Raw genomic sequence first — 16,296 nt, 5'->3', positions numbered from 1 at the left:
GGGAGAGTGATAGCCACATGTGGGAAGAAAAAGAGAAAGAAAATGAGAGGTGGTCTTATAAGGATTCCTAGCTCCTGTACGCACTTTAACACATAAAGTACAAGTCACATCTAAGTATAAGGTAAAACCATACGTTTTCAAAGGAGAATTTCCTGGTAGGGAATTCTTTCCCCAATCGCCAACCAAATAAGGACGTGAATCACATGTCTCATACGTGTGAATTATTGTCTGCCTCATCTGCTTTGTCTTGGTTATCTTCACACGTTTCGATTCTCTATTGGTGCTGAAACTCGCCATTTCAAATATTCCAACCCGACATAATTAATTTGGCACAATAACTTATTTATAATTCATTTTGAAACCCGAGGAATTGATCATTTATCACAATGTCAAATTACTTGAAGTAATTTTACAATTTTTTTTTTTAAAAAAAAAGAAAAGAAAATACACTAATTTGATTAAGTTAATTATTTACATCTACTTCTTGATTATCTTTTTAGTGTTCTCAAACTATATATATATATATATATATATATATATATATATATATATATAGCAGCTTCTTTCATTCTTTTACCACTTACTTTGTCTAAAATGCACGAAATAACTCGACATTGTACTAATTACACTAGTTTTATGTTTTAATAAAATCTTGTTTTCATGTGTATTAATGGGTAATATGAGACTTTTATATAGTTAATTAAATAATGGTAGATAATGTTGGAAAACTAAGGGGTTTTGAAACTATTTAAGGACTGAAATGTAGGTATGTTAATTTTGTCTATTCTTTCTCTTTTTTTGTGCCAAATGATTGAAGAGTTAAAAGGGTGCGGTTCCCTTCATTGGGAGCCTCTTGTTTTCTCCACTATTAGTAGCTACTAGCTGGAGCATCTTTAACAAGTACAATCATGTTCTCCTATTCTTTTCTCCACGTGAAGAAAAACAAGAAATTGCACATCCAGTGGATATTAATATTATCGGATAGAAATAGATAAATTCATGTAAAATATTTAATTGAAATAAGAAAATGACGAAGACAAGATTTCGAATTTATAATTTTTGGCTTTGATACCATGTTAAATCATTTGTCTCAAAAGCTTAAGCTGATAGGAAGAAGTAAATTTAATCTTTTAATCAATACTTTGATAATTAATTGAGAAGCTCGGGTCTTCCACATAGGTAAACCAATCTTTACTCGTGGTTTTTTGCAAGGGCATGGCGATCCAAGACTCGTGAGGTTCTTGATTGCAAGGTCGATGGACCCAGGAGGAGAAAACGAGAAGCTTAAAAAAATAGTTCAATGTGCTACAATGAACTTTTACCGTAACAAAATTTTCATTTTGAAGCATATGTGGTAAGAGCAAAATGACCCATATAGCTATATATTATGTGGTTGTCTTTGTGATTGGGTTTTTGTGGTGGTGTTTAAGGTGATAAGATTTTTGGTTGGGTCAAAGATGGGACTGATTGAGATGGTTGTTTGATTAATTTGGTAGAGATCATGTGTTTGATGGAATTGGTGGAAGTGGGTTTAATTATAAATTGATTAAATCCACCTAAGATTTGATTTTTTTTTTTTTTTCTCAAAATATTTCTCAAACCTCTGTTCAAAATAGTAACATGGACATTAACGGCATTCCCTCGTTTGGACCTCAAATGGGTCCTCTTCCCCAAGCTCCAACGTACTGACCTATGGCATACAGTACAGAGAAAGGTAAATAGTTTTACTCTGCTGTGATCAAAAGTACTATGAACTCTGCAGCATGCCTCAACGAAGGGACAAAATTGTGGGTCTCTCGAGTACAGGCTAGAGTAGCCAGTATAGCTGAGAATCTTGCAATCTCAACTGAGAATTCCAATGGATGATGTTTCTTCTTTTCCTTCATATCTCTTTAGAACCAGAGTTCTTCTTTTCCTTTTTATGATGTTAAAGGGCATTAACTAAAGTCGTTGAAAGAAAGTTGTATCTCTACCATAGATCTATAATGGATGATGTGTCACAAATCTAAGTAAAGATGGGAGGAAACATGAACTATTCAAATGGGAGGTTAGCTGCTCCTGATCAGTTCATACTAATGATAAATTGAATCTAAAATAGAAGAATATGTTGGGAAGTGGGACGACAAGCCTGTACAGCCTGCATGCAAAGGCTTGAGATTAGTCCATCAACCCCGTTTTGGGGTGTGTTTGCATTGTGATTTTTATAGAAAAAGAAAAAAAAAAAAAAAGGATTTTAAAGTAAGTCGAAAAAAAAAAGGATTATTTAGAATTACGTTTAAAAAAATTGAGATTTGAAAAATGTAGAAAATCTGTGTTTTTAAATTGCACGTAAAGAAGTACTTTTTTGAAAATGCACAATTTCAAACGTTAAATTGCAGTTTTAAAAGTCAAACTATAATTTCGTCAAACGCTTAATTGGGTTTTTAAAAATCATGTTTTCAAACCGCACATTTTAAAATTGTTAAATTGCACTTTAAAACCGTAAACTCAAATAGACCCTTCATCTTACTTGAACAGAAGGGGAAGCTCCTACAACATTTAATGCGTTACACAGAAATCAATGACGATGCGAACTACACTTAAGATTTAGAGGGCATACGACACTCAAATTAAGGCCCATGTGGAACTAACTTAAAGTGCGAGAAGGACTAGGTAAAAGAGACGTTTGGCCTTAATTGAAAAGACACTGATTCTAAGCAATTTACAATGCCCACATCTCTCAAATACTCATCGTCTTAAATATCATAGTTATCGTCTACATACAGACACCTTTAAAAGGTTGCATTGCGTTCTCAATGGGTAGCTCAATCGGCTGTATACCATATCTTATGAAGTAGAGGTCACTAGTTCAAATTCTCCTTCCCCCTTCTCTTATGTGGACATGTCAAAAAAAAAAAAAAAAATTGCATTGCTTACCGTTTCATTATCAGTATTTGGCATAAGAAAAACTGTATTAACATAATGCTTTTAAGAAAATATCATCATTCCTTAAATATGCTTACAACAATAAGGAATGTTTTTCCTTTATATTTTTAAATTATAGATATGGGGAACTAATAAGGAAAAATTTGTTTATTTTCAATACGTATTTCTTATGTAAACTTATCCTTGACGTTGTTTAGTACTTAAGTTTAATGTAAATTCTATCTACTATACGAATTGCTATTGACCGAGTCATTGACGAGAAAGAAGAGTCACGTCATCGGTGTTGGTGATAAAGGACTTATTACAGTTGAAAAGACATGGGCTACTAGTCAAAAAGCATTTACTGAAATATTTTCCAGATACCTATTTCTTTGGCAGCTGCTACCGTTTTGCAAACAACTTTTACTTATTTGGGTAAAATACATTTTACTATTTGTAATTATATCTTCAACTTTAAGCAGTCTTTTTTTTCTTTTCTTTTTTAAATTGTTAATTTTTTAATAACTTTGAAAAACAATATAAAATTGTCAAATTTAACACGTTGTAATAATATAAAAAGTTTTAATTTCACTTTTTAAAACAGAAGTATAAGTAAAAATAAGTGATAATTCTATGGATTAAAGCGTATTTTTTTTACTAATTAATTTTTACTTTATATTACATCAATCAAAATTATGACAATATTGCTCGAATTAAGGAGATGCAGTGATGAGTGAAAACAGTAAATTTAGAAGGTAAAAAATTGGAGTAATTTCGGCTAACTCATTGAAGACATTAAAAAAAAAAAACAGAAGCTCATACTCTTTGTCAAAGAGGCTGTCGAGAGAATCATAGACAAAAAAATTTAGAAGAAAGTTTTTATTTATTTAAAAAAGACTAAATTGTCTTTTCGGTTTAGTTGGTAGTGGACAAAAGCACGTGGAGACTGCTGCAAATTTTTCTACATGTATATATAGCACCACATGAAGCTAAATGGTAATTTTAGCTCCATTGTTGTTATCCGAGGCTTCTCTTCAAAGGCCTGGAAAACCCATCCCCTAGCTAGCCCTAGCTAGTTTCTCTCTGAAAATTAATGGGTTGAAAAGCTATAAAACTATTAATTTTATTTATTTATTTACCAATATGTGATTATCCCACCTGCCCCAAAAATTCTATTAATTATACTGTCTCTTCCCTATTTATAAGCCACCTTTTAGCCGCTACTTGCAGGAGAAAAAAAGATATAAAGGGGAAGGCACCTTGGAGTATTTTTCATTGCAAAAGAAAAGCTAGGGTTTTTATCCAACTCACAAATGTTCTCCTTCACCAATATTCTCAATCCTTCTCCACACATTCCTTCGTCCTCTTACCACCCTTTTTCTCCTCCTGCTTTTGCTGACAACGACCCAGCTGAAGCTGAAAACATTTTCCTTCAGTACTACGACCCACCATTTTTACCCAATATCAATGCTCCAATATTTCCTGAAAAAAATGTAATCACTAGGCAAAACAACGGAGACCCACTTGCGAAGATGCCTGCAGCAGTGAAGAAAGATAGGCACAGCAAGATTTACACTTCCCAGGGGTTGAGGGACAGAAGGGTGAGGCTTTCCATTGACATCGCCCGCAAGTTCTTTGATCTCCAGGACTTGCTAGGGTTCGACAAAGCCAGCACAACCTTGGACTGGCTGCTCACGAAGTCTAGAAAAGAGATCGAAGAAGTTGCTCAAATGAAGCAGCAGGGTTTTAGTAGCTTGTCATCCAATCATTCTGAGGGTGAGGTGATTTCAAAGAGCAATTCATTTGTGAGTGCTCCCAAAGAGATCAAGAAGACGACGATGAAAATGCAGAATCATGAAGCTACTGATCTTGCCAAAGAATCGAGGACAAAGGCTAGAGCAAGAGCAAGGGAAAGGGCAAGAGAAAAAAGGCGCACCAGTAGGCCGGCCGCGGCCGAGTCCAAAAAATGTTCGCAACCAAGTGGTGATGATGGTGATGATGATGATCAGCAGCAGCAGCTTGAAGTTTGTGAAAGATCCTCCAAGGTGGTGGCGGATGATGATGATCAAGGCCCAAGGGCAAACGTTTTTGAGGAATCTATTGTGATCAGAAGGAAGTTGAAGCCATCTGATCACACTCATCAGAACAGCAATTACTACTTTCCCAATTTTCCTCTAAGTTGGGACATTGCTAGCACCATTGCACGCTCGAGCTGTTGTACCATCCCGGCCCAACATGAATAATCTTTCTAGAGGTATTATATATTATTATTATATTCAGTAACAGAAAATTAGTTCTATGTATTATAACTTATAATTTAAAGAAGAGATATGACAAGGACCTACGACCACACATCAAAACCTGTACATGACTACATTTTTCTTTGATATTTTTATTTGTGTATAATGTTAATGTTACAAGTTTTTTTCTATTTTTATATTAAGAACAATAACTTTAATTTATTATTTATAACTCTTGTATTTTGATATCTCGGAACTCTAAACTCTTGTTCTTATTGTAACTCTTTTCTCAATACCATGAACACATATAATATAATCAATTTATTTATTTCTTAATTTGCAGAAGTACTTCAAATCTGCCAGAAACCATTAGAAGGGTGCATCAATCAACGTTTGAACTAAATGGTCTCCAGGCTAGCTCTACGCATTAGCTATGTAAGCTGTACTTGTTTCTTCATGCTATATAAATATATATATAAGAAAATGGGTGTATACCCTAGGAATGCTTATGGATATTAACTTATCTTTGATTAATCACTTCAGCATTGGAATCCTAATTAATGAAGATGCGTAGCTATTATCTCTTTTTTTCTATTTTGTTTATCTGATCAATTAGTCAATAAGATGATGAGCAAATAGCATGTCAAAAGCATCGATTTGAGGCATTCAAAAGCACCAAATCATTAAATTGATCAAGTAAACAAACAAATGAAGATTTCATTCCATAATCATTTCCATGACATAATCTCCATTTTTTTTCTCAACCATGTTGATAAAGTACTTCCAAATTGCTACGAGAAATATCTATTGATCATGTCCAATATTTTACTTGTTAAATATGGACTAGATCTAAAGGTAATCCCTTTACTAGTGTGTAATTAGTAAGATTGATTCAATAGCAAAGTAACGATCCACAAAACTCAAATGAATATTACTATCAACATGATAGAACATCAGTTTGACTCAAAAAAGCTAATGTTGATCATGGGTCTAGGGAAAATATTGTTATAGAAATATCACTTTAATTAGTGTCATTACTCGACATGATGAAATTCTAAGCCTTCCCTTCACATGTGAACCTAGCTCTACCATAAGTAACAACCATACTTCCCCACAAGCGAAAGCCCTTAACAAGCTCTTAATAATTTACCAATTGCCATATATCCACCAAAAGCCAACCATCATAAATACTCTTAATTAGTTATGTTCTATATATCATGGGTAATTAAGAAGATTAAAATTAACTCTATCTATATATAGGAGTCTCCAAATGAGGCCTTGATATTAATCTTAACCCAAATGTCATGGTTTTATTAATTACTTGATGTTGGATTCCATCACATGTGAAACTCCAACACTTGTGAGAACATAAAATTAAAACACAAGTCAAACAAAATGCATTGTTCAATACTTCAATGGAAGTCCAAGACATCATTCGGCTAGAAGAGCGTTTGAACAGCATTCAAACACAAGTCAAACAGAATACATTGTTCGAATTGATGTTAGAAGCATAGTTCAAATGAGAGACAAACAGGGAGGTTTAAAAAATTTCAGTCATTGAACGCAAGCCAATTAAATAGAAAGCCATGCATTTCAAATGTGCTGTGGAACCTGATGGCGATTAGCTTGTTATTGAAGTGTTTTAATAAAAAAAAGAGTTTAATTCTTTCTTCCTTGTCTTTTTTCTATTGCTTCCACTTCATCATAACAAAAGCAATCGATGTTATAACTAATTAATTAGCACATTTGGGTTTGTCTGAGTCTATTTGGTCAAGAAGCAAATTAAGCTGCCATTAATGGTAAAGATAGGTGCTAGTGATTACTGATAAACCTATATGGGTGGTTTCCAAGTCCAGTAATTATACAAGTATCCAAGAGAAGCACCCAAGGTCTGAATGGTGAAAGCTGGTTTGGTTTTGCTATGCTATCCCAATTAAAGAATGCTTTCTTTTTATGCATGGCTAGCAGTCAGAAATTGTCTTGTTTTGAATGTTGAAATGGGGTTATAAAGGGGAAGTAGAGTGTTTGTTTTGTAGACATATCATTGAATGTTGGGATTATATTGTTGAAGTAATGATTAAGTGATTAAATTTATCTCTTCCTATAAGTTTAAGCTTTTTGGATAATTGGTGATTTCATACGATATTAGAGCCAAAGGTTGTGGGATCGAAATCTTTGACTCCGTCAATTCACCCCATTTTAAATTAAATATTCCACGTGTTTGGCCTCACCTATTAAAAATGGAGTTTGAGCCCACACACGAGGGAGAGTGTTAAAGTAATAATTAAGTGATTAAATTTACCTCTTCTTATGAGTTTAAGCTTTTGGGACAAGTGATAATTTAACACACACACACACACACACACACATATATATATATATATATATATAGTCTTTGATCGTGGCTTTAGCAAACGGATATGGAAGGAAGTGATGCAGAAATGTCTATTGACTGATATTCCTACTGATTGGAAGGAAATTATATATAAGTAAAGGAATGAGGGATGGAGGGGTAAGAGTTTAAGAGTTGCAGCACGTAAGTTGGCTTGGGGCAGCCGTTTACAACATTTGGAGCCTGATAAATGATATTAAACATGGAAATTAATTAGAGGAAATGGTGCTACAGAAGATTGTTTGGGAAGCTAATTAGATGCAGAATTATGAGGAAGGGGAAATTCAAAGAAAAATGAAGAGAATGTAGCTGTTTGTAACAAGTGCTAGGGTATTCCGCATCATATTCTATATTGGAAGGTGCTGTTGCATTGTATTTCTGCTAGTGCTTGTATAGAGTAATCGTTTTGTTTGTATACTGCTGCATTGTATAGTTGCTGAAGAGTGTTTGGTTTCAGCAGAGGTTGAGATTTGGTATCTCTATGGATTTGGGGACTTTGGTGTTGTTTGTTACAAGATATGCTTTATTGGCATCTGGGGTTCCAGCAGATTTTCTGCTGGAGTGTATGTTGTTATCTTTGTTTGTTGTTAATAGAAATTCATTCATCAAAAAAGTTAATATGATCAATAGAACAATTGTTATTGGTCTTTCACTGCTCTGCATTTTTTTTTTAATAAACTTTCCATCTTTTATGATACATTATAATTGCTGGTTTCAATATCTTGAGGTTTTTGTTTAAACCTTGCGTTAACTTGAGCATATCGAAGACATGATCGTTATTTCTGATCATCTTTTGATTTGTTAAACCAAGCATATATATGGATGTTTTATATTCTTTGCTGTCCTAGGCTATGGAATTCAGTCACATATATTAGGGTTTCTTGAGGAAATTTTGCATGCATCTATGTATCATATATATTTGCGCATGTATGTATGTATTATACTCAACTTAAATGCTTCAAAAATTTGCTTCTAAGTTTGAATGATTCATCGTTATCAGAAAGTATCTTTGCGACCTTCAATTAAGAGAATTACTTTAAAGTTTCTTAGTACCAAAGCAAAAAGTTCAAAGCTCTTCTAGATCATCGATTACTGATGATTTCTATCTATGATCTAGAAATAGGTGTTTTATTCTACCAATGTATACCAAAATTTTATATTTATCCATACACACAGAAAAGGCAAAAAAAGAAAGAAAAAAAATGTGTTACTATATTGAATGCCCTGAAAGAGTGAAAGCAATAACGAGCAGGACGGATAAATGTGAGCCAATATGGGCCATGCCCCCGAATTCACAAGAAAAATAAAAGCAAGGTAAAATATTTTTCGCTTATTGGCACCTACCCATAGTAATCTCTACCTCCATCCCTGATGGCGAGCAATAAGCTTTCTGCTTACTGGTAATTGTAAGCAATCTATGAACTTTATCTCCTGGATAGGTTGCTTGATATATACGAAATGTGTTTTCTTTTTTTTTTGAAGTTATATGGATCTTTAATGCAAAGGATGCGGGTTAAAGGCAATACGAGAATTTATAAGAAGCTACAAACAGACATTTATTATTTTGTCCAATCAACCAAACCACATAGATTAACAGACATAGCCTTCCATGTATGGCAAACAGGACTAAACACCCAAAAAAAGAGAGAAAAAAAAACAAGAAGAGCTAATTAACTTGATAAGATTCTTACCACCAATGCTGATGAATGTGGCATCGATCCTTCAGTGTTGAAAAACCTCACTTTGCGCTCAACGAAAATCTTGTTTATGCCAAACCTTAAGAACTACTTCCCATCACCTATAAACATGACTATCACTAAATGCAAGCCTTTCATGCATCTATATATTAGGAATTACCTGCGGATCCTGCATATGTTTTGTTCATCTTATTATGAATATTAGCCTGTAAAAAGCAGTACTGTGTCTGGTCAGGACTGTATATATCAATAATACACTTTGGCTGATAAAATAAACTAGAAAAATTATCAAGGTTAATGGAAATTTGAGACTATATATATATATATATATATGAAGGCGTAGACATGCATGTTTCTTTTATATATAGATGCTCACCTGTTAATTTTATATGGAAATTCGAGACTATCATATATAATTCCACTATTAATTTCTGTTTCACTAGCTAATGTCTAACACCAAAATGCTATATTCAATGTTTATCCATTTTATATACTCAAAATGCTATTTGCCAAACAATTAAGCTTTACGAGAGTTTTCTGCTGTTCTTTGCAACTTTGTTAATTATTTGTCCAAGTGTTGCAGGTTAATCCAAGCAACCAATTAAGTAGCACTAAGAAAAAATATTATATGATTCAATTAGTAGTGATTAATGTTGCATTAAGAAGAATTATAATGCTGATCTATCTCTTGGCTTAAATATATCAAACGTTCTATGCAAATGATGTTTCTCCATCATATTTTTGGAACCATGTCTTTAATTCACTCTTCTTCTTCTCCCACGGATGAACAAGATTACACATGAACAAATAACTACATTTTCCTATACTTTTGCACTAGAAAGAACTGTACGTGTCCATATTTTTGCAAATTCTTTCATGATTTCTGCAAATTTTATGTCTAATGACTTTGTATATATGGAGCACATGCATCATAAAATGTTTTAGCGTGCCTATGTCTGTGAGGTGTACTCTATTTGCTACTATGTTTTCGTCAGTGATATATATATACATACACACACACACAGTTTCATGCCTTAGAGAAAAAGCTAGAGTAGTACTACCTGAAATCTATCACAAATCAGCAAAGTGTAGCTTTTATTTTGAAGAGTTGCCTTAGATGTCATCTAAATACCATGTTGGCATTGAGTACTGCTGGTCTCACTGCCACTGCACCTGTTAAATCAGAGGAAAACAAGCGGACGGGTGAGAGGGCTGAGTAAAGGAACACGAGCCCAAGGACTAAAAGAGTCCGTTGGGGTCCATCAAGAAAAACTCTAATTACATTTGCATATCATTTTTAAAGGGTTAGTCAACATTACAATTGGAGCTCTCTCACTTCTTGGTGTAGCGCAGTGTAGTGATTTGTCAATTAAACAAACACCCAAATCACAACTCTTCCACAAGGCCAAGAAAATTTAAAATTTTAAGGGAAAATAGAAGAAAAATCATTCTTGGTGAGCTTCTTATAGAAAAACTAAGATAAGCAACAAAAACGGATAGTTAATTAAGCCATCCTTATTAGACTTATTTAGAAACTAGGGTAGCAGTCCTGAAGAAACAAAAAAAAAAAAAAAGAGGTAAAATTACCATGTTGCAACTTTATCGACCGAGCTAGAATATTGATCAATCGAGCTGTTTTTTATTAATTTACTTTAAAAAAAAAAAAAAAAAAAAAAAAACTAATTTTTAAAGCAAAAACAATGACCCTAATGACCTATCTTGGATCGACCAAGCCATTCACCAAGTGTCTTGGGTTTTTTTGTATGGAGACTTGATGCAACATCCTTGGTCAATTGAGCATCTATCGAGGGATCAACCAAACTTCCTGAAATAGCCTTTTGTATTTCTCTTGACAACTATTTTTACCTAGTAAACTTTGGAATTGAAAAACCTTCATGAGATAAGACTTTGTGGCCCTTCGAATAAGCTTCCAACCTCACCAAGATTGTCTTCACCCAATGTTGGAATCTCAATATATAGCCAATTTAGTAAGACTGCAGGTTTGCTCGTAAACTGACATACATCATCCTCCCTGTAGGATAGAATTCATCCTCAAATTCGAATTTTCCAACCAATCCCTTCTATCACATCCTCGATCAATAGCAAAACAAACCAGAAGAAAAATAACTTGCAACCAATCATAAGATAATTATGAAACCCTTCACACCAGCTTGAAATAATTCAATTTCCACACATCCTTTATTTATCTTCTCAAAATCTTTATAAAAATATCTTTAAAAGGATCAATTAATTCTTGCCCACTTAAATTCAAAATTTCCACCAACATAACTAAATCAATACCAAAATTTTGATCATGAAAACTTGATAGAAAACTGTCAACCCTAGGAAAATCAACAATTAATCTCCTCATAACTCAGTTGAGATACTTCATTCTTTGTACTTTCATCAAACACATGATGTGTATCCCAATTTTGGTAAACTTCTTGATCATATGACAAAGACTTACCACCATAAGATCTTCATCATTGGCATCACTATCCTACATTGTTGAAAAATTACAATCCACGAAACATTGAAAAGGGTCTTTAACTTCCTCTCTTCATGTTGGAAATTCTTCTTCGACAAATTCATCTACCTCCTCCACATGAGATGGATTTAGTATATGGGTTTAAGGCTTGCTAACAATAGTCAAGGTGCGCAGCGCATCAAGCCTTACATCCCTCCATTAATTAAAATTGCGTCTCCTCAATGCTAAACTTGTCATCCTCCTCCACAAGACAAAGATTTAGTTGACAGTGACACCCATTCGCACCACCCATGGTAGCAAATTGCTTGGTTAATGCACCAGTTTGTCTACCAATTTGATTTTCAAACTGCTCAAACTGATCACCAAACCGATTAACATGCACCTCCAATCATTGCAAACATGTAGTTAGCTTCTCATCATGTGTTATCTCCATGTACTCATATACTTCACTAAAGCTTGCATGTCTGTTTCCTCCTCCTCGTGCCATGATAGGAAAGAAACCTTGGCTCTAATACCAACTAATTATGTAGTGTGGTGTAGTGCTTCGTAGATTAAAAAACACACCCAAGTCAGAATTCATCCACAAGATCAATAAAAATTATGGTTTTGAGGGAGGATAGAAGAACAACCACCCTTGGTGAGTTTCTTATTGAAAAACTGAGATAAACAACATAGTTTTGCAGCCAAGTCATTCTTATTATTAGACTTATATAGAAACTAGGGTCATAGTCCTTATAAACAAGAGACAAAAATACTATGTCGCAACGCAGTCGATTGAGCTACAATCTCGGTCGATCAAGACACTTTTTACTTCGAAAAAACCTAATTTTAAAATTTTTTATAAAAAAAACCCCTAAAAATCCTGAACGAGCCATCTTTAGTACTAAGTCATCCACCTAGTGTCTCAGGTTTTAGTATGGAGACCTAATGTATCATCCTCGGTTGGTTGAGCATCTAATGAGGGATCTATCGAGCTTCTTGAAACAACTTTTTGAATATCTCTTGATGGCCTGTTTTGACCTAGTAAGCGTTAGAATTGAAATTTCTTAAGAATTGAAATTTCTTCATGAAATACGAGTTTGTAACCCTTTGAATAAATTTCCTATAGATTTATCACAAAAATCTTGATACCACCAAACCAGCTTTCCTTGTATCAATCAACTTCCAACAGCCCCCAAATATCATTTGATTCCCCACTTTGTCATGGATGACTACTCATGAAATTTACCAAAACAAAGATTCAACTTAAAGCATCCCAATTACAACTTCATTGTTGTAATTTAGAGTTGGGAATAAATAGTATTCCACCACACAACATCTCATGAAGTGCAATTGCCATAGGGTGTACAAACCGTCAAGAAGGTTTAAAATTTTCCAAATCATAACCCACTACTATATTAGAACTTAGGCCCTATCAAGACCTAACACTCCTCAGTACCTCTAACCCTTAAAAATGCATTCACATTTTTCCATCATTTAAACACCTCCATCATCTAATGAACTAAGCACAATAATCCCAGCCACAAATATGTCAATCACAACCAGCCCCAACAACTCACCCAAAACAACTTATCCATATACTTCTGCCACTTGGACTCCTAATGCCCTTTTATTCTCAAGGGCAAAAAACGTTTGTATAACGGAGTGAGAGTTACAGAATCACCGGCGTCTTTCCTTTCTAACCAACCAAGAATGGGAAAACACTCCATAAAAGGTATGGAAAGGACTCACTCACGAGGTATGCATTATTCTAGTCAAACATTTTTTCTTCTATATATAAATTCTATAAGCTCATGATTACATTCTCCAACCAATACTGATTTAACAATCTGAGTGATATCCACGGCTAGATCTAGGTGGGCCACTTTATGCTTAACCTTCATTTTTCTTTGCAGGTTCTCTCGATTCAGAATTTGCTAAAGTTTCACATGTGACAAAAAGCTGCATGCGAACAATTTAAAGAAGGTACTAAATTCCAAATCCCTCCTCGAAATCCACATATCAAAAAATGTTATTTAGATCTTCAGATCGAATCGGCCAGATGAGAACATGAAGAATAAGCAGATTCTTCTCGTTCTTATAGGGGCAGCAGTAAATTACTTAGGAATATGAATGAAAGAAAGAAACTATAGATATATTAGTTCAACCAATCTCTTGTTCTCCATCATCCATCTCAAAAATCTTTATTACCATGCATATATGTATCAACATGCATACGAAAACCTTTATCTTATACCCAAAGAAAGTCAAACATATATATATATAGACACATTCCTAAAATGAAACTAGGGATCAGTCTACAAATATATAAGAACAAATAATTTTGGATGAAAGACAAGATCCCAGATCAGCAGGAGCATTAAAAGTGTGTACTAGGCTACTAGCTAGTGTTTGTCTTGAACGGGTCTAGCTAATATCCCGGAGATAATGCTTGTGACCGTTCAACTTTTCGAAAACAAAAATCTTTTTTTTTTGTACCTCTAATGATAATCAATGCAGTGTACTGCTCCTTACAACTTTTTGTTCTCTCTTCTTTTAAGTTTCAGAATGTATACGAGACCATCGAGATGCTAGCCTTTGCTGCATATTGTCTTTAGAGCTAATTATTACTCAGCCTTTATTTTTCAGTTGATTCCAATACAAAATGATTTTGCAAAGCAAAAGAAAGAGGGGGAAGAAAGTTTCATAATATGGCATCTATTGCCATTATGTTTCACCAGAAAATAGAAAAAGATATTCCTCACAGATTTCACTTCTCTTCTCCACCCAATTAAGAACCAAAATTAAGGAAAAGGGGTCGAAACGGCACTACTAGAAAAGCCATGAATGCAGCATTGCTCAAAAACGACATCGTTAAGTAACTTTACCATTAATTTAGACAAATCGGAATAGTCACAGCACTGACCAACACAAGAAAAAACAGTAGCCTGAAACAGTGATGAGACTTTTATGTGAAACTGAAAATCATGGAACTGAAGTTGACCCTCCCTGAAGACATGCACACACAGAGAGAGAAAGAGAGAGAAAGAGAGAGAGGGAGAAGTAGCAGTTACTTGAAAGATCTTCTTGAACATGCAGCAAGAGCGTAGCACAGTAAAGTTTTTGTGGAGCTCCCTGTGATACAATGATGGTGATAGCGACGGAACCCGATGAGCTTTTGATCATTTCTTTGCTATGATTTCATGGAGTGGTATACATTCTACTATTCCCTTTCATTTCCTTTATGTTTCCTAATTTATAGAGTGGACTGTTACCTTTTGGTGTCAGCATCCTGCATCGGAGTAGCGTGAGAGAGAGAGAGAGTTTTTTCTGGAGAGTAAGGTGGCAGCAGCGTACGTACACTAACACTAGTGCTCTTTGCAGCATATCAATAATGAACTCAGATTTCCTTGATTCAGTGTATCTAGTTTAAAATTCCTCCACCGTCCGGGAAATCTAATACCAAAATCTTCTTGATTAAATATCCTGTCTTTGACCGACATAAGTGGTTTCTTTCCTTTTTTTTCTTTTTTTGTTTTTTCCTTTGTTTCTCAAGGTAGACTCAACACAACTATACTGTTCTCTCATTACAATATACAATCATCGGTTAATGAATATCGTACGTTCACGCCATGTCCCATCTCAACCTGCACGGAGATATTCCTTTATAAATTACATGTTCCTATATCTGTACCATGCATTATCACTTCTGATCCATTGATTTCTCAAGGATTGTGGACTGCTGCAGCCTTTGGCCTTGTTAAAGGTATATTTAACTGTACGTGTATATAATATAGTATTATGTATATATATCACACAGTTTTTTCTAATAAGGCCAATATGTGGATGAGTTGGTGTCTGCTCGGCAGTCGGGAGGGGGTCCTATTGGGTGTTTATTGTGGGTGCAGATCGTGTTCGTTGGTGGTCTCTTGGGTTTTGACAGATTGATAGTGTGGTCCATCTCAATGGGTCTCGTCTTTCGACGGCTGTCCAGTACTGTAGTCTGTAGGGTAGCCGATTTGTTCTCTTCTGGTGGCTTTTTGTCTATTCTTGGCGCTTTTAGCTTTTTGGGGCAGAGGTCTCGCTTTGGCTAGCAAATCAATCGAGCAACATGGTGATAATTCTTTGTTTTTAATATGGATTTTTATAAAACATCCAAATGCCATTTTTCAAATAATATTATTTAATTTTAGAAAAAAAATTTGCACTTGGGTTGGGTATATATGTATGTTTTATGGTTTTATTTTTCAATGGTATGCAATGTAACATCTCAAAGAGTTCAATTTCACATTGGAGGAGCGAATTGTACAATTTATAGTCATGATTTTATATTGTTGCATCTACCAGTATGCATTATACTATGTTATTTAAATTTTTTAAATAAAATAACAACATATTCATTATGTTATATCATGTATATCGGTAGATATGCAACGCAACAAAATAAAATTATGACCATGAAATTGATCATATCCATTTCACTTGAAATTAAGAGAATCTTATTCTATTATATTTTAAGTCTCGCATTAATTCCTTAATTATTACGTGAGACTGAACTATTTACGTAACTATATATAGAAAGCTCCAACTATGACA

The 16,296-nt window shown here is 34.2% G+C and overlaps 1 protein-coding gene and 1 long non-coding RNA gene across 3 annotated transcripts; one reads left to right on the top strand and one right to left on the bottom strand.

Annotated features, from left to right (window-relative positions):
- The first annotated feature begins 3,915 nt into the window (after positions 1-3,915).
- On the top strand, positions 3,916-5,738 carry LOC132183193 (transcription factor DICHOTOMA). Of its 2 annotated transcripts, XM_088517037.1 has the most exons (3): positions 4,156-5,131; positions 5,308-5,324; positions 5,488-5,738. In XM_088517037.1, the coding sequence occupies exons 1-3, from the start codon at positions 4,218-4,220 to the stop codon at positions 5,544-5,546; spliced, it is 990 nt and encodes a 329-aa protein (XP_088373163.1). In that variant the 5' UTR covers positions 4,156-4,217; the 3' UTR covers positions 5,547-5,738. The 2 variants fall into 2 exon arrangements, with proteins under 2 accessions (XP_059452579.2, XP_088373163.1); XM_059596596.2 differs by lacking the exon at positions 5,308-5,324 and having other exon boundaries at positions 3,916-5,158.
- A 3,353-nt stretch (positions 5,739-9,091) lies between these two features.
- LOC132183194 (uncharacterized) lies at positions 9,092-15,203 on the bottom strand. The gene is made up of 3 exons (XR_009440373.2): positions 14,775-15,203; positions 10,295-10,406; positions 9,092-9,439 (listed from the first exon to the last, which is right to left on the bottom strand). It is a non-coding gene; the product is annotated as an uncharacterized LOC132183194 (long non-coding RNA).
- Positions 15,204-16,296: the final 1,093 nt, after the last annotated feature.

The sequence above is a fragment of the Corylus avellana genome, chromosome 5 (genome assembly GCF_965113065.1).
Source record: "Corylus avellana chromosome 5, dhCorAvel1.hap1.2, whole genome shotgun sequence".
Lineage (NCBI taxonomy): Eukaryota > Viridiplantae > Streptophyta > Magnoliopsida > Fagales > Betulaceae > Corylus > Corylus avellana.
This window is presented reverse-complemented; position numbering and strand designations above follow the sequence as displayed.

Bases quoted from the DNA above. Each gene is read 5' to 3' on its own strand.
- LOC132183193 (XM_088517037.1), top strand. From the start codon at position 4,218: ATGTTCTCCTTCACCAATATTCTCAATCCTTCTCCACACATTCCTTCG.